The sequence below is a fragment of the Gekko japonicus genome, unplaced genomic scaffold, assembly GCF_001447785.1.
Source record: "Gekko japonicus isolate JY-2015 unplaced genomic scaffold, Gekko_japonicus_V1.1 scaffold40, whole genome shotgun sequence".
Lineage (NCBI taxonomy): Eukaryota > Metazoa > Chordata > Lepidosauria > Squamata > Gekkonidae > Gekko > Gekko japonicus.
In genome coordinates, this window is record NW_015172554.1 from 703,497 (window position 1) to 724,358 (window position 20,862).

Here is a 20,862-nt window from a genome sequence, read left to right on the forward strand (position 1 = left end):
TTTCCCTCCCCTCCTCTGTATCCTACTGCACAGAGAGAAACACTCATTGCAGCTGAGGCTCTCTAATCCACAAAAGCTTGTGCAGGAAGGAAAAATGTGTCAGTCTTTAAGGTATCACAAGGGCCCTATCTTTCACACTAGGAAAATTGTACACAATATTAAAGCTGCATCGATCCATCCAATCCCTCCCACACAGCTTGTTCCAAATAGGGTTCTCTGAGAAAGAACCATAGATCTGTGGATATTTCAACCATAGTTAGAAAAAAATTACCTCAGCAAATACAAAATGGCTTTAACAAATTAAATGGCATTGGGGGAGTGAAGGGAAGAAATCCCTTCCAGTTTACAAAAACTGCTTTGCCTGGATGTCTGGAAATAGTTACTGACAACTAGGTGAGTAACTAGGGCTTTTTTTGTAGAAAAAGCACAGCAGGAACTCATTAGCATAACAGGCCACACCCAAGAGCAGAAACTCATTAGCATATTAGGCCACACCCCTGACAGAGCAGCTCATTAGCATATTAAGCCACACCCCCACATTACCAGAAGTGTGGTCATCCAGCCACACTCACCTTTTGCTTCTTATTCTGTTTACCTTGTTTGTTGTCAAAACCCAGGGCTTTTTCTTGTAGCGGGAACCCTGTGCATGTCAGGCCGCACACTCCTAATGTAGCCAGTCCTAATGAGTTTCTGCTGTTGGGTGTGGCCTATTATGCTAATGAGTTCCTGCTAGGCATGGCCAACTCGGGAGCCAGTCGGAACTCCATTCCTGTGCGTTCCTGCCCAAAAATAGCCCTGTGAGTAACTCTTTACAGGTCTGCATAAATAAAAAACATGGTGTGGCCCTGAGATCTCACCCTACCAATGTGCTATCAAAGGGGGAGCCCTTAACTAGTGGGCATATCTGCACTAGGGATGTGCATTCAGCTCAGCCAAACTGAATAATAGCCCAAATACTGCCTATACAGCAGTATTTGGGATGCTCTAATCTGATTCAGATCTCTAATCTGATTCGGCATGCTGAATATGGCAGCCCCAAATAGCTATCGAACTATTTGGCAGCTATCAGGCCCCCCGGAATAGCAGCAGGAAGCAGCAGTAAGGGGATTTAAATTTTAAATACTCACTTAACTCCTTCTCCCTTTTCCTTTTCCTGCTGATTCAGGGCTTTTCCTGCCTCTCCCCTGGCTTCCCTGGGCTAAGAGGGGGAGGGGGAAGAGGGCAGTTTACAGCCAATCACTGCCATGTATTTGCAAATTGCAGATGTATGGTGCAGCTCTTTGCAAGGCTAATGTCGCATGCTGCTGGTCCATCCAGCACAGCACCACCTATCTTACTTGGGAGGGGAAGGGAGAACTTGCAATTCTGCCAACAGCACTGAAAGTTGCAATGCTTTTTGTCCAATCACAGGACAGTGTTCTTTTTTGAAACTGTTCTGTGCAGGGGCAGAGAGCATTTAAGCAGGAGACTGTAGTTGCTGGCCTTGGCTTGAGTTGCTGCTGCTCTGTGGCTGGCCTTCCTGTCTCTTCTCTGCTGTGGACTCTGCTGGATTGAAGATATCAGCTGGAAGGCTTTTTTTAAAGTCTTCCTTTCCATATCCTGTGTTGGGTGGGGGGATTGCTTGGTCTGGGTGGGTGGATTCTGTTGGGTGGGTGTTGGGGGAGATTGGCTTTGCTCAGTTCTTTACTCAACTTTACTTAAAGTTACTGTTTGAAGTGTTTTAAAAGTTTTAAAAGTTTGTTTTACTGTCTTAAAAAGTTGTATTGTTGGGCAATTTATTTCTTTTGGGTTTCTGGGGGGGGGAGATGGTGCTGTGTGGGTTGCTGTTCACTAGTGTGCCTTGTTGTTCACTAGTTATCTTATGGTTTATGTTAGTTGTTGCAGTGTTGTGAAGGTTGGGTTTAGTAAAGTTTTCCTGTTTAAGAGCAGATTTCTTTTGGTTGCTGGTGGGGGGAGCTGGTGAGGTGTGGGCTGTTGTTCACTAGTGTGCCTTGTTGTTCACTAGTTCTGCTTTGTGTTAGTTGTTGCTCTGTTGTTACGAAGGTTGGGTTTAGGAAAGGTTTCCTGTTTAAGAGTAGATTGTTCCTTCTGGTTGCGAGGGAGAGGGACTGGTGGGTGTGGGTTGTTGTTTTGGATTTGATCAGCTAAGGTTTCTTTAGTAGTCTGTGTTAGTCCAGTTGTGGCATTGGGGGGTTTTTTTTGTTTTTTTTTAAAGGGTTTTACTGGGCTTGGTGGATGTTTCTAGTTTTTCAGGTTAGGGTCACTAAATAGGCTGCTCTAGTAATAAGGTTCTGCTCAGAAATTCTTTTATTTTTAAACTCTTTTAAGTAATTGAGCATAGGGCTGCAGTTCATATACTTAACTAGGCTGGAGGTAGGATATTGTTAGAGGTGAGGATTTTCTTAAAAGCAACAGAATAAGTAGCCTAGAACAGACTTAACTGAAAGAAAGCAGTGTCCTGTGCAATTGACTTTCACCGAAGACTCGTGCTTTTAGAGAAATGCATTTCATAGGTTGAACCCTATCTTTCCAGTTCTCAGTAAGAGACACCTGCATTTCCAGTTCAAAACAGGAAATCAGGCTTGTCCCAGTAGATTATAGTCAGGAGAAGTTTAATAAAGACCCCAGGACTTCTAAAAAGGTTTGCTTTCCATCTCAAGGATAGCTTTTTAAAACCGTTAGCCAGGGACAGGAAGAATCCCTGAGTTTTAAACAAAACGAGAGAGGGAGGGAGGGAGGGAGGGAGGGAGAACTGAAGCAAGGATAGGTTAGGGTCTTCTGAAAAGCAAAATAAATTTTGGGTAGGAGGGTTCTTAAAAAGGAGTCAAGGTCTGTTAGGTCCAGATTGCAGTGTGGGTAGTTAGGTGCCTAAACACCCTACCTACAGATTAGACAGAGTTTGGCCCAGAGAGTTCCATAACATGGAAGGGATGCCAGGCATCTCTGAAAGAGATGTTTGAAAGAGAGGGTGGCATGAGGGTGCCTAGGGAGGGGAGAAGCATGCTAGTAAGGTGGTCACTTGCTTCATTGCTGACCTGGTCATGGTAGAAGGATTCCCCTTTTCTTTGTCCAAAAGTGCTGTGTTGTGAAGGATGCTCAGGTATCTAGCACCCAGGTACACTGCCCCTGCTCACACCATGCTGAGCAGGACTGTGGTGCCCTCACATTACAGGCTGCCAGGGACTTTGTGAAGGAGAAATTGTCCTGTGCTGCTGGGAGGACTGTGCACTTTATGTTGGATATCTGGACTCCAAACAGGTGCATGAGGTGTATCTCTCACTGACTGCGCACTGGTGGCAACCCAATGAGATTGTTGGGGGTGGTGGTTGGGAAACGCCTAGTGATAGGAAGGGCCAGAGCCCTCGGGCCAGCTATAGCCAGGCACTGTTGCAAGCTGAACCACCCAGCATGCCACACATGGGGGCAAACATTGGGGCCACCATCAACAGACAGCTAGAGGAGTGGGTAGGCAGGGATGTCCCCATGGGCTTCATGGTGACTAATGGTGGCTCAAACATGAAGGCAGCAACTGAGACATTGGGCCTCAAGTGCATTTACTGTGTGTCCCATCTTCTCCACTTTGTGGTTAAGGATGCCTTGCGCCTGGGTTCTCAAGAGTATTCCAGGTACGTCACTGCAACCTGTGCATACAGGCATCTCATCCAGAAATGCCGGCACATTATGTGTCACTTCTCCTGCAGTACAAAGGACACCTATCTGCTGCATGAGAAGGAGACACTGATGGGCATGCCGGTGTACTGCCTGATTGGTGATGTCAGCACTTACTGGAACGCAACCTATGCCATGCATGCTTGAATACTTGGTGGAGCAAAAGGGAGCCCTGAATGCCCTGATCTCTGAGACTGGGGTTATTTGGGAAGAGAGCCGGCTCACCCAAGACTGGTTGACCGTTTCTCAGACTGTGGAAGTTCTTGGGCCCTTCAAGAGCTACACAGAGATGCTCTCATCTGACACAGCAAGTCTGGCTCTGGACATCCCCATGATCCACATGGCTCGTGGCAGGGGTCATTTTGTAGAAAAAGAGGTGCATGAGCTCATTAGCATAACTTATTAGCATAACTTATTTGCATATGCCACACCCCCTGACATCACCGGAAGTGTGTCAGAAGGCAACACCCACCACCACCCACCACTCAGGCTCCACTAGACTGCTTTGGATTGCTAGCTATTGGGGGGTGAGGGAACGCGCAGATCTGCCCTCACAGAGGAGGGAGAGCTTGTACCTGAAGGCGGGCCGGGGGGGGGCCTCTGCAACTTACCTGGCTGCTTCTTGCTCCTCATGGTCTGACTGAGGGCTGCTGGGAGCAGGGGGTGGGGCTTGTTGCATGTGCCTGCCCCCTGGGCTCCTTACTGCCAGAGCTCTGCTCCTGTACGCTCCCGCAGGAAATGACCCCTGCTGGTGTCCTCATTTCTGGAGCCAGCTGTAGGACATTCAGACTTTGTTCCAGCAGTGCACATGCTGGTGAGAAGGCTGGAAGATGGACTCGAGGCCCACTTTCAGCCTCTCATTCAGCAGAAGGTCCACATGATAACAATCATGTGTGACCCATGCATTAAGGGCAAGATCGCAGAGTGTACCAATGAGCTCAATTGCTGGGGAAACGAGCTCTCCTGGCAGGTTGAGCACATGTTGGCTGAGCAGCGCACATCACTGCAAGCCGAGGAAGTGGGGGCGTCAAAGTAGCTCAGCTGTTGCTCATCCCCAATCTCCCCCATCCCCAAGGCTCCCACCATGATGACTGTTGAGATGGCATTCATCAGACATGTTTGTGCCTGCATCCTCTCTTAGTCTGTACTGGGAAGCTGGGGTAAAACACTCTATCAGACATGTTTGTGCCTGCATCCTCTCTTAGTCTGTACTGGGAAGCTGGGGTAAAACGCTCTTTCCAAAATTAAAACTAGAGTCCAGAGAGCCATGGTCCATTAATCCATTTGATTGGCGCAGAAACGCCCCACCAATCCCCCCACTGGCATTCTCAATCAAACCACCCGCCCCAGAACACCTCCACAGAACCCTAGTTGCTGTGCAGAACTGGGCAATGTAGGTGTATTCAGGTTAACTCACCAGCCATCCCCAAACCAAAACTAAATGCTGACTAAAACAGCAGCAAATAATCTTCCTCATCTCAATGGAGATGAAAGGGGTAGGGTAGGATCCCAAACAGAAACCAGCAGAACCCACAGGAGCACCATGAAGAATAACTGAGGCTTTTTCTTTGTGGGGTAGGAGGTGGGAGAGGGAGGGACCATGATGAAGGGCAGTTGCACCTAGGCTATGGTTCCTCAGATGGGACAATAACAGCTGGTATGTTGCTATGAGAGAGGAGAATTGGGGCGGACAAACATGACCCCTCCCTCTCACTTTCTAAGGCCCTCCATGAAGAAACAAATGGTTTATGGAACAAGCAAAGCATCACTGGCCTTCTCTGTATTCGTCCGGGCTAGTTTTGGGAGAGTAAGCAAAGGTGCCTGCAACCCAGCATGTTATTTTTCAGTGTTCTGCTGGGGTTACTGTACTGCACTCTTGACTAATTTGTTCCCAAAACCCCCTGCAGGTATGTAACCAGGTTGATGCAATGGGTAAGGGTATGCTTGCAGACTGACTGGGCAGACCCACTAAATACCACTATCTGAGTTTTTTTGATTGGGGTGTGACTATCTCGCCTCCTTGTGGCACACCCTGGGTAACACCAAAGAGCTAGACCATCTAGCAGCCAGACAATCAAGGGGTCAGAAAAACCTGCAGCCAGTTTTTTTTGGGGGGGCACTAAAGATATATAACCACATTTTCTGCATTTCACCACCCTAAAAATCCTCATATTCTTTGAGAGAAGAAATTATGACTAGAATATTATAAAATTGGGACTTCTGTCCCTTCCATTGCCAAAAAGATACCATTAATCAGAATAGTCTTTACCAAAAAGTCTGACAATATTGCTTGATATGTGAATGATAGGCCTTTGTCACTGAAAAGCTGAGCTCTCAGTCCTGCTTTAACCTCACCTTGAAAGACTGGACAAAGGTCCAGAGCAAAATCCGGATGGTGTAGCCCTGGCGAAGAAGTTTGATGAGTCTTGCAGCCCGGAAAAGTCGAAGGAAGCTGAGGTTGATGAAATTGTCCTGGGGAGAGGAAAAGTTTTGTGTCCTTCAGATAAGGACAGGAAGGGAAGCCGCAGCCCACAAAAATGAAAATAAAATTACCAGCTTCGCGTTCTAAGCAGCAAATCGGCCACCAGAAAACCTTCCAAAAGAAACATTTGTCAGTGCAGGTCACTCCACATGCAAGCACGCATGAGAAAACCCCTCTCCATAAGAGTCCCTCCCTTGACTACGGAGAAGTAGCAAAAAGGGATATGAAGAGAGAGAGACCTTAAATGACTTTCTGTTTTTCTGCTTGCTTGATGGGGCAGGAGTACAATCCATAAAATTCACTGAGACTCAAGAACGATGAAAACAAACATATAAGCCAAAAACAGAGAGATCATCCACCGGCCTGGTCCATGGCAAAGGAAGGGATTGTGCAGCAGTCTTTAAATACCTTCCTTAGTTTGTGAAGGTTAAAAACTGAGGCCTGGATGGAGATTAAGGGTATAACTCCACTCCAATTTATGGAAAGACTCCACGATGATTAGGCAACAGGTGGCAGGCCAACCTGAACACCCAAAAAGTCTGTTTGTAGAAGGTGGAAAGCGTTCCCCACTAGAGACCGCCTTGGAAGCAGAATGGCATTTAATAGCTCATTTGATCTGACCCTTTTAAAACTGCTTCAAAGCAACACTAGAGTAGAGCTGTAATTTCCCCCCCCTCCCCTCTTTGTATGTGCTTGTTCAATCCTGCCGTCTATTTTCCATGATCAAAACAGATTATGCAGTGATACAACCCAACAAAAGTGTGTTTGAGAGAGGTCCCCTTTCTATCAATCAAATAACACGCATGCCTCGGTTTGTTCTGAACCCAATTACACTGAGTAGGAAATGTTAGCAACTTAATTTCCGTCTTTCCCCTTGATTTAAAATCCCACTACATATGTGGATTTCCTCTACAGCTGAAGGGGGCTGGGTGGGTAACACAATTATATATAGAGAGACCTTGTAGCCAAAGCTAACCAGATCCAGGTTTGTTTCCCCCCCCCCCCCCAGCCGCTGCCATGTTAATCTTTTACTACTGAATGCCTGCTAAAACAAAAGCTGCCCCACAGCCCTTGCTATTTTGGGTGCACGAGGCTCATGGCTCTGTCCAGCTACTACTTCAAATGCTAGCTAGCTGATAGTCGTGCCAATAGCGCTACATTCCACCAATACCATTAAAAAGTTCGAGAAAATCAGCCGTTGGGCATGCATTTGACTGGCATTTGTTTTTAAAAGACACAAGCAGCTCAGAGTTAGGTGTACACATCTTACTTCAGACTCAGTCCTCAAATAAAGAGAAAAGAGAAAAGCGCAAAGACCACAAAATGAGTAGACGGCACCAAGCATGCAGAGAGCAAGCAAAAAAAGCAAGAGACTGTCCTCCTGGGCTGATCAGGGCTGGCAAAACTGGGAGCCAAGAATTCAGAGCTTCAATAGTTTAGCATTTATTTATTCACAATTTAACCAGCCTGTCCCTCCTGACAGAGGCTGAAGTCAGCAGACAGCATCAAACAACAATAAAAATTGTTGAGCCTTCGGGGAGGGCGGGATAGAAATTTAAATAAATAAATAAAATAATAATAAATAAAAATGATCATTTTAGTAAAATTATCACAATGGCATTGTTTTAAAAACATTTTAAAACGGTTCCAGTCCGCATTTCAAGACAACTATTAGGAGAGGAGTGGAATGTATATATAATGTGTATTTGGGACTGGATTCCATTTTCAGTTATGCCCACCCTCAGTTTTTATTTCTAGTTTCATATTTTTAAATTGTCATTATAGAAAGAACTGATGATGGATTGCTATTACATTTGCAGAGCTGAAGCAAACAGTTTGAGCAGCTGTAAAATTTTCAAATAAAAGCATTTTCTAACCCAAGATAACATTAAAATACATCAAAAACACTCCCCAAATGTTTTATTTGGATGCTCCTTGCAGGTCCTTTTGCTGAAATAATAGCATCTAAAACTGAATTACAGGGAGTTCTCTCTGTGCCTACTCAACTACCAAGCCTGACTTATAAGAAGTCACCTAATAGTAAAGTCAGACCACTGGTACCTCCAGTTTAGCGCTGTCTGTTCTGACTGACATGAACTCTCCAGTATCTCCAGCCAAGAAAGTTATTTCCTGCTATTTGAGTTCCTTTTAACTGGAGATGTGGAGAATGGGAACTGGAATATTATGCATGCGAAACACCTCCTGTATGACTGAGCTATCAGCCTGTACCTAAAGCCTAAGCTGAACCCGATTTCAAAGGCAATGTTCATATGAGCCTGCTTTACCAGTCCATTTAACCCACTACTGTTTACAACTGATTGGTAGCAGGTCTCCAAGTGAGCAATCTTTCCCAAGAATTGATACCCAAGATGCTTTAATAGAAGATGCTTGGCCCTGGACCTGGGACTTTTGGCATGCAAAGCGCACGCTTCTATGGAACCTCAGCCACCCTGTTTTTCACTGCAGCATATAAACCAAGCCTAAGTAAACATCTGAGTCTAGGAAGAGGAAAGGTAAGGCAAGTGAGCGCAGAGAAACAAAACCTATCCCCGCAGCACATTACACTGTTGCGGGTTAATTTAAGAATCTGCATTATATTTGGAATCCATTAGGGTTTAGTTGCTTTGAACACTTGAACCTCAACCATTCCTTTTCCAAATCTTCAGCTCCCTTTCACAAATTGCTAGTAACAGCCTCACCAATAAGTGGGCAATACTGGGGATGGGGGTGGGAATCAGAGTTCCTCAATATTTAACAAAGCTCTCTAGAGACTGGCCTCAGCACTAGTTGCAGGAGGAGTCAATAACACAAGTAACATGAAGAGCCCCATGCACATGCAGCCTTCTTCCTTCCATAACTGATTTTGCCCAAGCAGTTGGTGTCATGCCTTGAGGGTAGTAACTACACATATCTGTCTTCTGTGTGTGCAACAATATGTACAGTGATGTCTGAGATCAGGACCTTTTTTTTTAAACTACAAAATAATTTACAATTTTTCTGACTGCCATTACATTTATTTATTCCTTTTGTTTTGTTGCTTGTTTGCAGGGAGTGGTTGGCTGAACCATTGCAGAAGTTCACGCTGAGGAATCAAGCAGCACTATTCTAAATTAAAGTGCCGGAAGAGAGTTTGTCTTTTTCCCACATGCCATTTTCTTGATACAGATAGCATCCCTGGAGCTACAATTTGCTCTCTGGGAGAAAATGCCCCATCCCAAATCTCTCATATAGTGGAAGTTAGTATTTGTCTATGTAATCCGCTGTTGTCCATGTAGTTTGGCAGCAGTTCCCATGATCTCAGGTAGATCTGATACCCGAGATCCATCAACTGGAGTTGCTGGATACTGAATGTGGGACCTTCTGGTCACAAAGGAATTACTGTGCCAGTGAGTCACTCATCCCAAACCAGAAACCTTTACTTAAAGAAGGAATGGGTAATTACACATATGTAATGCGTAATTATACTCCATGATAAATCTCCATGCCTTTGGAGGGGGGCACTGAATCACCTAGCAGCATTTTCTTACAATTTCATATAATTTGTCTGGCCAATGTATCAACAAGTGAAGGTATTTCTGACTGGCTAGAATCCTGGCCCCAATTCACTTGGTATGTTGACTTGGTATAATGGAGCCCAACGTGAGCCTGCTATGCAGGGAGGGCGGGATATAAGTAAAAATAAATAATTAAAAATACCTCCCACAGCAGCTTTTTACTGCTAAATTAATGTCAAAGAATCTGATCACAGATCTTCAATGTCACATTTACTTGGGTTCGATAGTTATGTCGTAATTTGCCTTATCTCTGTTCCTATCGACATACTGTATTCTATACTGTGTCTATCATTGTTAAATTTGTTTTTAGCATATTATTAAATTTATTTATTTATTTACAAATGCATTGAGTTTCCCTTTGATCGGTTATGGAAAGACAAAGAATGAAGAAAGGGATATTGGTAATGGCAGGTTTTCATCCAACTACAATTAGTCTACAGAAAGAAAATGCCACAAGCAAATCTGGTCATAAACCACATTGCAAACACAGACAAAGAAGCATTTTTCACCGATGCACTCCGAAATCTCAAACACAGTTAAATAGAAGTGAAGCAAAACAAAACCAAGATAAAAATAAAGAAGCAGGAGATTGTTGTTAAAAATTCAATGAAACCAACCGTGTCCTATATGTGATGTTTTCATGGATGAATATTTGCAAGATTATTTACAAGTTTTTGTGTTTAGATTAGTATTTGTTTTGAGCAGCAGGCGCACAACATACAGACGGAGACATGGGTTTTCGCATTGCGTGTTGAGTGGATGGCGTGATTCGGCAGGAAGGTAAGGCAAAGAATAGGGAAAACAACAACAAAAGAAAGAAAAAAGAGAAAATGAGTCATCAGGACAAGCAAAGGACAGAAGCACCAAAAGTCGTACTGGAAAAAATCAGGTGGTTTTGAAAAATTGTTTTTCTAAAGAAAATGATCAGATCCTGGAAATTAAACACACTGCATCCAACTATTTGCATTTCATATGGTAATGCAAATTATGAGACACTTCACAAACAGCTTCTTGTCATTTTTTTTTTATTCCCAGGCAAAGTTAGAGATGCCAGTTTCCAAAGTTGTATTCAGGTTTTGAGAATTCCCACCTCCATTCCCTCTGCTGAAGACCAAGCAATATGATTGGCTTTGGCCCTATTTGCAGCCACCTAGGTGGTGTGTGAGTCAACAGGATGGCCAGTCAACCCAGCACTGGACACAGGATGGGACAGCATCCAATGGAGACAACCCAGGTGGAAGGAGTGTGCTGGGTATATCCAATGTTGTGGCTTTCTGGGTCTTCAGCTTGTGCTGCGAAGCGAGCAAGAACAAAAAGAGGGCTGCCAACTAAGTAAAGATTGCTTTGAGCAGATACCTAGTCAACCTTTTCACTGATTATTTGGTTAACTACTTATAAGCAGATTATCAAAATCCTTAATGACGTTTTGAGAATAATGAAAAATGTGTGAGAGAACTGATACCTTTATGAACCAAAGCTACTTCCCCCAGCCTTTACCCTTCTCACGTGTGAGCAAGAATGGTCTCACACACCCTTAGGGAGCTGGCCAACCTGTCTTGAAGCACCCCATGTTCATGCTAATGGATTGCCTGTGGTTTCTAGCAGTGGGCTCAACACCAACACTCACAGAAGCATTTGAGGTATGCACCAGGGGTTGAAGGCACAGAGCCCTAAGGCCCAGACAGTAGTGACACTGCTGTGGAGGGGGCAACTGGAGGGGGGATGCAAGCTGACCCAGTGGGTGCACACATGTATATGAAACTGCATGGTACTGAGTCAGACAACAGGGTCCATCTAGCTCAGTATCATCTACTCTGGTTGCAGCTCATCATGGTCTCAGGCAGCAGTGCATCCTTGTACCTGTGTTCCTTTTAACTGGAGATTTCCATCTAGGACCTTCTTCACATCAGGCAAGTGTTGTGCCACTAAGTCATGGCCTCTCCCTAAAAAAAGCTCTTATACGAGATCACCTTATGCACAGTTAAACTATTGGTCAAGTAAGCTCAGTACTGTCTACAATGCTGGTGGCGGCTCTTCAGTAGCATAGGCACAGAAAGGCTTTTCCCAACACCTGCAACTATCTTTTTGCTATACATGTCACGTATTGAACTTGGAACATGCACAGAATCATGGGCTCTACCACTGAGCCATGGTGCTCTTCCACTCTTCCACTTTCAGCTTCAGCCCCTCTGACCCAAATGCACCTCTCTCAATTAAAAATTGTTTCCACCACACAAAAAATGCGAACACACGAATGTGCTTTATGCTGAATCAGACCCTTGATCCATCAAGGTCAGCACTGTCTTCTCAGACAGGCAGTGGTTTCTGGAGGAGGCCTAGTACCTGATCCTTTTAAATGGAGATGCCCGGAATTGGACTTGGGACCTCCTGCATGTCAAGCAGATGCTCTACCATTGAGCCACTGCCCCTCCCCATTGACTCTTGAAAGACTTACGATGGCATTCACACCTAATCTCTTTTTCACCTCTCCTACTCACTCTTGTAATGTTCTCCTTAAGTAGAATTTCAGGCTTGATTTCCCTCCACATTTCTGAGGAAGTGGGCTGTGATTCAAGAAAGCTCATATTGAAATAAATGTTAGTATTTAAAGGTGCCACTGGACTTTTGTTTTGTCTCACTAATTAAACAGCTAAAAATGCCAACTCCAAAAACAAAAGTGGAGGAAAACTGACATCTGCCTTTTTGCCTATAGAAATAAAAAAATTAAGTATCCAAAGCATTCACAAAGATTACAGATACGACACAACTAGGACATCGAAAAGAAAGCAAATTATCAGCACATATTATTTTTCTTTTATCTTTACTCCTTTGCAGTATGCTGGTTGTTGAGAAACTGACAAAATACATGGCGTACAGCCAGGTGAGCTGGTTTCTTTGGCTCAAGAAAAGTTCTTGCTTGGAAAGTGGAGGAAGAGCCAATGCCAGCCCAGATTCTGGAATACCTGCACCGTAAGATTAGCCCGCTCCACTTGCTAGTATTGACCTGTATGGACAGCAGACAGCACTGTGCTACAATCTAAGTACAGAAATGATTCATGTGGTCTGATTCACCCATGTTCAGAAGGCTAGGAAAGGGACTAGGAAGAGGTCCAGGTTTGGACACGTTCTGCTTTTCTCTTGCTTTATTCTAAAAGGCCAACGGCACATCAATATAAAATAATGCACTCTAATCACAGATGGTGAATGAACCAATTAAGAGGCCTGCCTCAAGCAGGTGTCTGACAAGGCAGTATATAAATTCCCTAAATAAATACATATTAACAATATCATCATTTTTGTCTAGGAGCACCTTGTTTATAGGATTCATGAAGCCACCATTCCATAGTAACGTGCCAGTAAACAATGATTCCTTGACAAGGGATGGACAACCCTAGAGAGCAGCAAAGTGAAGAATATGTCACGCTTCCCAAACTGGCCAAAGGACCACCACCAAAACATGGCCAATATTCTTTCTTTCAGTGGGGCATCTGGGAAGGCTGGAGACAGCTTGAGAGAATTCTCAATTTGTGCATCCCTTTTCTCCATTGATGGAGCTGCGGTGGCTCAAGTGGTTAAGACACTGAACTGCAGTCTGTGGAAGGTCAGTAGTTCAGCAGTTCGAGACCCGGGTGCTGCAAGACGGAGTGAGCTCCCATCTCTAAGTCCAGCTCCTGCCAACCTAGCAGTTCGAAAGCAAGAAATTGCAAGTAGATAAATAGGTACCACTTCGGTGGGAAGGTAACAGTGTTCCGTGCGCCTTGGTGTTTAGGCATGCCGGCCACATGACCACGGAAACGTCTTCAGACAGCGCTGGCTCTTCGGCTTTGAAACGGAGAAGAGCACCGCAACCCTAGAGTCGGATTCGACTGGCTTTCGAGCAAGGGAACCTTTACCTTTACCTTTTTTTCTCCATTAAGAGGGCCTGACTAGAGTATTGACTCCAATGCTGGAACTAATATTCATACCAGAAGTGAGCCAAGCTCCTTTTTCTGTTTTCATAGATTGCTCAGTAGTCTTCTGGCTTCTGATGCTGCCTACCATTTGCAGGAAACATGAGAAGCAAAAGAAACTGATAGAGAACAAAAAATGTATGGCCATAGACAAGAGAGAGAGAGAGAGAGAGGTCAGGGAAGAGGAAAAAAGGGATGGTTCACCACTCCCCACAGAAGAAACCCATTAGGTCAAAAGCTGAAGAATACATCCATCACCTCCAAGGAAGAAGATACAACTTTGTTAACACAACATGTTGGAAAGGAGTTTACAAAAGGGTTGGTTGCCAAAGGGTAACCAGAAGATTATATATCACAGCTCTGGCACTATCAGGCATTAATTATGCCAATTATGCCAAGTTATGCCAAGTTGTACATGCATGCTTCTTTTGCATAATCTACTCTTGTCCTGAAGCTAAGGAGGAGTGGGAAACGGCTTTGCAGGACACTGAAACCCTGCCTCCTAAGTGTGGGAAACCCTACTCAGATTCTCTCCAGTTTCCGAGATATTATATTGTCCAAGTTTTGTTTTACAAGGCAAGAAACTTGCTTTTTTATTTTTTTCAAAAAGGAAAAGATGAGATTCTACAGATACTGAACTGAGCACTCAATATCAAATGTCAAATGTAGCTTGCATTTGAATGGAATTGGAAAATATACACAGCCCTGCCCATACCTCAGTCATCCTTGCCATTTGCTTGGAAGACTCTAAAGGCCAAAGCAGATAAAACATAAGACAATGCCTTAATTATGGTTAAGGAAATAGAAGCAATCATGTGTATGGATGTGTAGGGTTTTTTTGTTTGGGTCTATTGGACCCCCCAAAATTTGGAATTTCTAAAAATTCCTGGATCCCAATACTGGGAAAGTATTTGGATATGGGATTTTTCGGAAATCCCAAATTTTTTCTCGGCCAATGGGAAAAAAAGAACAACCCAGGAGCACCAAAGCCGTAAAACACAGCTCAGCAGCAGCTCCCACCCCTCAGCTGTTTCCCTGATCTTTTCTGCAGTCCCTTTCAACTATCCTGGTTTAAATGGACTGCAGAAAGAAAGGGGGGATAGCTGATAGGCGGGAGCAGTTTCCCAGCCTCTCAGCTGTTTCCCTGGTCTTTTCTGGAGTCCCTTTAAATAGAAGCGGGGGGAACAGCCTCAATCTTCCAGGTTCTCAAAAATATTCAGGATTTTTTTGGGATGGGGGGAGGTTTCCTGAAAAGTCCGAGATACTTTTGGGATGCCAAAATATACCCCAAAAATACTGATAAAGTATTTCACAGGTATATTTTCAGCTCAGGAAGATCCCAATGTACACCCCTAGTCACATGCTCCTTCCCCACCCCATTTATTATGGTTCAGCATTATAACTGATCAACATTAACTGCATCACTTGGGGGTTACTCTCAGAGCTGGATTTATAAACCAGTTTAGTAAACGATATTTTAGGGCCTCAGATTATGAGGTCCTCTAAATTTAAAAAGTAGATTTTACTAATATAAAATTTTTGGTAATACTATGAGGCCTCTTAAATGTGATATACCCCAAGGACTTCAGTATGTTTCAAGCTGGCCTGGGTAAAACAAATCTAGTTTTTGGATTTAACATCTAAGCATGATCCTATGAACTGTTCCTGCTCCCTTTTGATTTCTTCTCAGGCTGCTGGTCAGCAGCTTTTAATGAACAATTAGGAAGCACTTTCCAATGTTTACCCTAAATCTCCACCACTGTGGTTGAAAAACCACATATCTTTGTCAGACCACTAGTTTCATAACATAATTTTCATAAAATTTCTCCTGGTCCTTGACAGATGCACAAGATAATTCCCAAATAGACTGCAGGGAAGTCAAGTCAATGTGACCTTTTTGGCAACATTTTGCCAGCTAACAAAGCAATTTTGTATGATCTCTACTCACCGCAATCTCTGTTACTAAAATATCAGTAATACTTCCCAAGACAGTGACAAAATCAAAAATGTTCCAGGCATCACGGAAGTAATTCTGAAAGATAAAAGAAACCAGAATAACTCAAAGAGACTTGACCACGTTAAGTTATTCCCCTGGATGTTATGGAAAGGAGGATGAGTTTTGAAACACACATAAGCGCAGGGCTATTTTCCGTGTGCCTTGGTGTTTAGTCATGCCGGCCACATGACCACGGAAACGTCTTCGGTCAGCGCTGGCTCTTCGGCTTTGAAACAGAGATGAGCACCGCAACCCTAGAGTCGGATTCGACTGGCTTTCGAGCAAGGGAACCTTTACCTTTACCTTATTTTTGGGCAGGAACGCACAGGAACGGAGTTCCGGCTGGCTCCCGAGGTGGCCATGCCCAGCAGGAACTCATTAGCATAACAGGCCACACCCAACAGCAGAAACTCATTAGGATTGGCTACATTAGGGGTGTGTGGCCTAACATGCAAAGGGTTCCTGCTACAAAAAAAGCCCTGGGTCTTGACAACAAACAAGGTAAACAGAATAAGAAGCAAAAGGTGGGTGTGGCTGGATGACCACACTTCTGGTAACATGGGGCTGTGGCCTAATATGCTAATGAGCTGTGCTGTCAGGATGGGGCCTAATATGCTAATGAATTTCTGCCGTTGGGTGTGGTCTATTATGCTAATGAGTTCCTGCTGGGCTTTTTCTACAAAACAAGCCCTGCATAAGCGCACACCATGTTCAATGTAATTGAAAAGGGGGAGGGGAGAGTCCTTACCAGTGCACCAAAGGCAATGATCTTCAGCACACACTCCAATGAGAACATGGAGGTAAACACAATGTTGAGGCATTTCAGCATGTCTTCATATGGAGCTGGAGCGTCATAGAACTAAATTGAGGGAAAGAAAAACAAATTACTGAAAGGTTTAGCAACTGTTGTTCACATAGTAATGTTTTTTTATTAAAATGTTTCGCATGCATTACTGGAGTCACCCTCTCATCTCTTACCACACTGGATCTCTTGATACAAGCTATACCCTCATCAGAAGATGTGAAGAGCCCTGGACTTCCGGTATGGCACAACGACGAGAGGGAGCGTGGGCTTGAGCTCCGCTCCTCCCGAGCACTTTCATTCTTTTTCGGGGGCCCCAGGGATGGGGGACCACGACCCACAGCCTCCGGACGAGATTGCGGGAGCATGGGGCTTCTTGCTGGACTCCCCCCGAACCCGGCAAACGGTGGGGTGCTCCAGAATTGCCCTGAAGCAGAAACGGGAGAAGGGAATGGGAGAAGGCGAAGAACATGGCCACCGTGTTCTTCTGAGTCGCTGCCTCCGGGACTGTTTTTAACTTTTTGGTGTGTGTAGAGAAGATACGTCGCATTGTTAAGCTGTTCTGCCCGTATAAGAAACACCCCTGGAAGGATATCACATACTTATGAAAAAACCGGCCGTAAGGATTTGATGTGTGGAACTGTGAGTAACGAGATATGCAGGGGGAGGCGTTTTCGAACACCAATAGGAAAAAAAATAATAAAGTCTACAAATAAACTTGTCTGTGAGGCTGAGAGGAAAGTGGAAAGGAGGTTATGGATAAGGATGACACTATGGAAAGAGAAACAGAAAAAACAGCTGAAGAATTTTCTTGGAATGATCTTAAGAATTGGTTCACAGAGGAAGTGAAGCGGACATTTACAGAGACATGTCTGAATGTTCTGAGAGACGCTGTAAAAGGAATGTTGGAAGTGAAAGGAAATAAGGAGGAATGGCAAGAAACGAGAAAGCAAGAGGAAGGGTTAGAAAAAGAGAAGGAGAAGAAATTGCAGACTTCCCAGAGTTATTTTGTGGAGGAAGAAAGGCAGGAAGCTGACCCCGATAGGGTCGCTCCAAGGAATCAAAGACTACTTAAGCCACGAGCAAAGAAAAAGGGACTGTTATCAGATTTGATAAAGGACAAAAAGAAGAAGGTCAACAGGGATAAGAAAGTAAAGAGAGAAAGAAAATGTTAAAAAATGAGTGCAAAGTCAGAAGGTGTACTTTAGATTTATTTTCGTTTTTCTTTATAAGTTAGGTGGAGGGGGAAATTGTGTATGATACCAAAAGTATTATTTTATGTTAAGTGGTTTGGTTTAGTGAGCTTGTTATTATGTTATATGAATGACTAGCTATGTTTACAAGTAGAATAAGGGTGGTAAGGTAAGGAGAGAGAGTAAATTGGGAGCTAGTTCTGGTAATTGAAGTTAATTTTGCTATTTTATTATATAAAGTAATTGATTGTAGGTATTATAATTGTAGGTATTATAAGTTGTATGTTTAATTGGTCAAGATTAATTTGTGTCCTATATGGCTGTTTATTTCTGAGACTGGAGTACTAGGGAGTAACCATGAAATCATGAAATGACTATGAATTAAGTGAGGAGTAGTTTGGAAAGTGGCTGTGTGTAGGCTGTGTGTAGGCCTCTTTAAAGATAAGGTCTTCTGCTGAAATATCGCAAATGGAATATAAAAGAATTCTATGATTAACAAGATTAATATTATAACTACTATGTTATATAAATTAATTAAAAATAGAATGGAAAAATAGGAGATGATGAATTAATGAGGTACTTGGAGTAATTGCAGAAAACTAGAAATGTAGGATTAGAATAACTGGTGATGATTTTGTATGATTTTTTGAGCATTAGAACAGGGAGAGTAACAATATATCTATATATAAGCAATCTTTCTGAACGATGTGATGTGTTGAGAAAATAATGGATGGGAAAATTTATGTATGTTATGTATGTTATGTCTGTTGGTGTCTTAAATGTGTGTCTGTTTTCTAAGTACAAAAAACCCAATAAAAATATATATTTTAAAAGAAAAGATGTGAAGAGCCCTGATGACTTCTACTGTGCTATTAGAATAGCAGGAAGGAATGACTTCTAAAATCACTGAGATTTATTAAGAACTTTTTATTTATAAGAACTGTCTGATCCAGGTCAAAACTCAGACTAGTGCAAACAACAAAACACTTAACTAATCTGGGCCCAGCCTACTCCTGAGATGACTGAAGCAGCACTGCATGCTGCCTGAAAGCAGTGTCTATACTGCTAACATGCAGTGATGCAAAAACTGCCTGACATTGTGTCAGCAAGCTGCCATGGTGTTCTGTGTAACTTCTGATTGTACATATATGATCCCTGTCCCTGCCAGCTGGCCTATGTGTTTTCCCTGCTGTAATGCCAAAGTAAAACAACTGGAGGATGTGAGGGGGAGAGTATGCTTCGCTGCTAGCTTCTTACTTATCAAGCCTGTGAACTGCACCTGTGTTATGTCTACTGTTCGCCTGGTTCCCAGGACCTGAGCAAGCGACCGTTTTCTCCCGCCCGCCAGCGGGAACGTTATCCATTGGTTGTGTATCTAACTTGAATCCCTTTATCATGTCTGCCCTAACTGCTTGTAGTCAGTTCTAACAAAGAACGTGTTTGAGTATCTTTCCAATGCTTTGAAATAAACTTTACTTTCTTTGAAACGTGGATTTATTCTCGATGCTTGGGGATCCAACATATTGTTAGAACTCCTTTTCTCCTATCGTCCCGATTCTGGCGAGACCATGAGCGGGTCTGAGGGAAACCTACCTACCACGGAGGGGGACACAGGATCGGTCCCCACTACCTCCGCACCTTTGATTGTTACAACTACCGCACCAGGGGAAGGTGCTGTGGGGGGAGCGATTCCCCGACTGCCTGCCTACCTGTCTTGGCCGCCTCCAACCCCTTCGAATTGGGGTGCGCGGAAGACACCGGCACAGGATGACTGGGCTTTGTACAACACCCAAGGCACCAGGGAGGTGTACTCCCGTCGAGGCAGTGGGCTTCGAGAAAGTCTTTTTGACAAGGGAATGTTTCCCGACTCCGGGAGTTCGGGGGAGACTGGGAGTTATCGGAGAGACGTGGAAGACTGGATGTTTGAGCCGGTGGGGGACGGGGCCCGTGCAAGATCCTCGGAGGGAGCTGCAGACTTCCAGACGGAGGGAGACTATGGGCCGCCTCCTGAATACCAACCCCGGGAGCCGATCCCGGAGGAGTCGACCAGGGAACGGCTGGAGGAGCTGGAACAGTCGGTGAGGGATCTGATGCGCACGGTCCACGATGTGATGGAAGCGTTGCCGGGGATGATGGACATTCGAATGACTAATTTCCTAGCAGATTATGCCCCGCAACCACAAGTTCCGCCTGCACAGGGACCACCCGCGCCACCTCTGCATGCTCCGCCGCCGGTACTACCACCTCCACAAGCGCCACCTGCTCCGGGAGTGCCTGCACTGCTGCCACCGCCGGGGGGTCCGCAAGGGCCTCCGGGACCTGGTCTACCGCCGCCGCTGGTGCCACTGCGGGTTCCACCAGCGGTCCCGGGCCCTCCTCTCATGGGGGGTCAGGTACCGCTGGGTCCTGCGATGAGAACTCCGCGACCTCGACCTAAAGATCTCCTGGAAGCTACGTTTGACGGCAACCCGGATGACCTCGCTTATTTCACGGTGCGAGTTCAAAAGTTCGTTGCGGAGAGCCGGCACTTATTCCGTGATGAGGGAGCCATAATCGATGTCATCTCAGCAAGGCTGAAAGGAGACGCCGCCACATGGTATGTTGGGCTGCACAATGACCGCGGTCCGGAACTTTTCAATTTACGCGCATTCATGTGGGCGCTCAGGGCTAGATTTGAGGATGTCAACGCGAGCCAAAGAGCAAGAGCGTTCCTGCGTACCTACCGGCAGAACCGGAATTCAGTTCGAGAATACACGCGTGAATTCCACAAACAAGCCGCGAAGCTGCGAGATTGCCCAGATCACATTTTAGCGGAGATGTACCGACTGGGACTAAATGCTGAAATACGAGAGACTGTTTTACGGTCGGTCAACCCTATCTCCCTAATGGCTTGGGTACAGGAAGCTGAAAACGCTGAAGACCGTCTCAACATGATCAAACTCGACCTGGCTGCGACTGGAGGCCGACCCTCTACGTCCACTATGCCAAAGCAGCGGCCTCAACGCCTGTCAGAATCAGCGAGGGACCTCCGCATGAAGATGGGGCTCTGTCTAAAGTGCGGTGAGAAAGGACACTTTGCCATGGATTGTGGAAACCACCCATTTTCCAAGGCTCTGCAAGCTGCCCAAGATCCGGAAGAACCCGAGCTGGTTACGGCGGAATCCGAGGAGGAATTGGTGGGAGAACCGGCGGAAAACGACAACGGCCTGTTGTGAG

General features: G+C 44.8%; 1 protein-coding gene across 1 annotated transcript in view; it reads right to left on the reverse strand.

Annotated features, from left to right (window-relative positions):
* The window catches only part of CACNA1B (calcium channel, voltage-dependent, N type, alpha 1B subunit), a 562,801-nt gene that overhangs the window by 64,949 nt on the left and 476,990 nt on the right, over positions 1-20,862 (reverse strand). Inside the window, exons 31-34 of the mRNA XM_015421148.1 lie at positions 16,400-16,510; positions 15,604-15,687; positions 10,323-10,328; positions 6,025-6,141 (exon numbers count right to left, since the gene is read on the reverse strand). Of these exons, the coding sequence (XP_015276634.1) occupies positions 6,025-6,141; positions 10,323-10,328; positions 15,604-15,687; positions 16,400-16,510 (318 nt within the window). The remainder of the gene's footprint in view (positions 1-6,024; positions 6,142-10,322; positions 10,329-15,603; positions 15,688-16,399; positions 16,511-20,862) is intronic.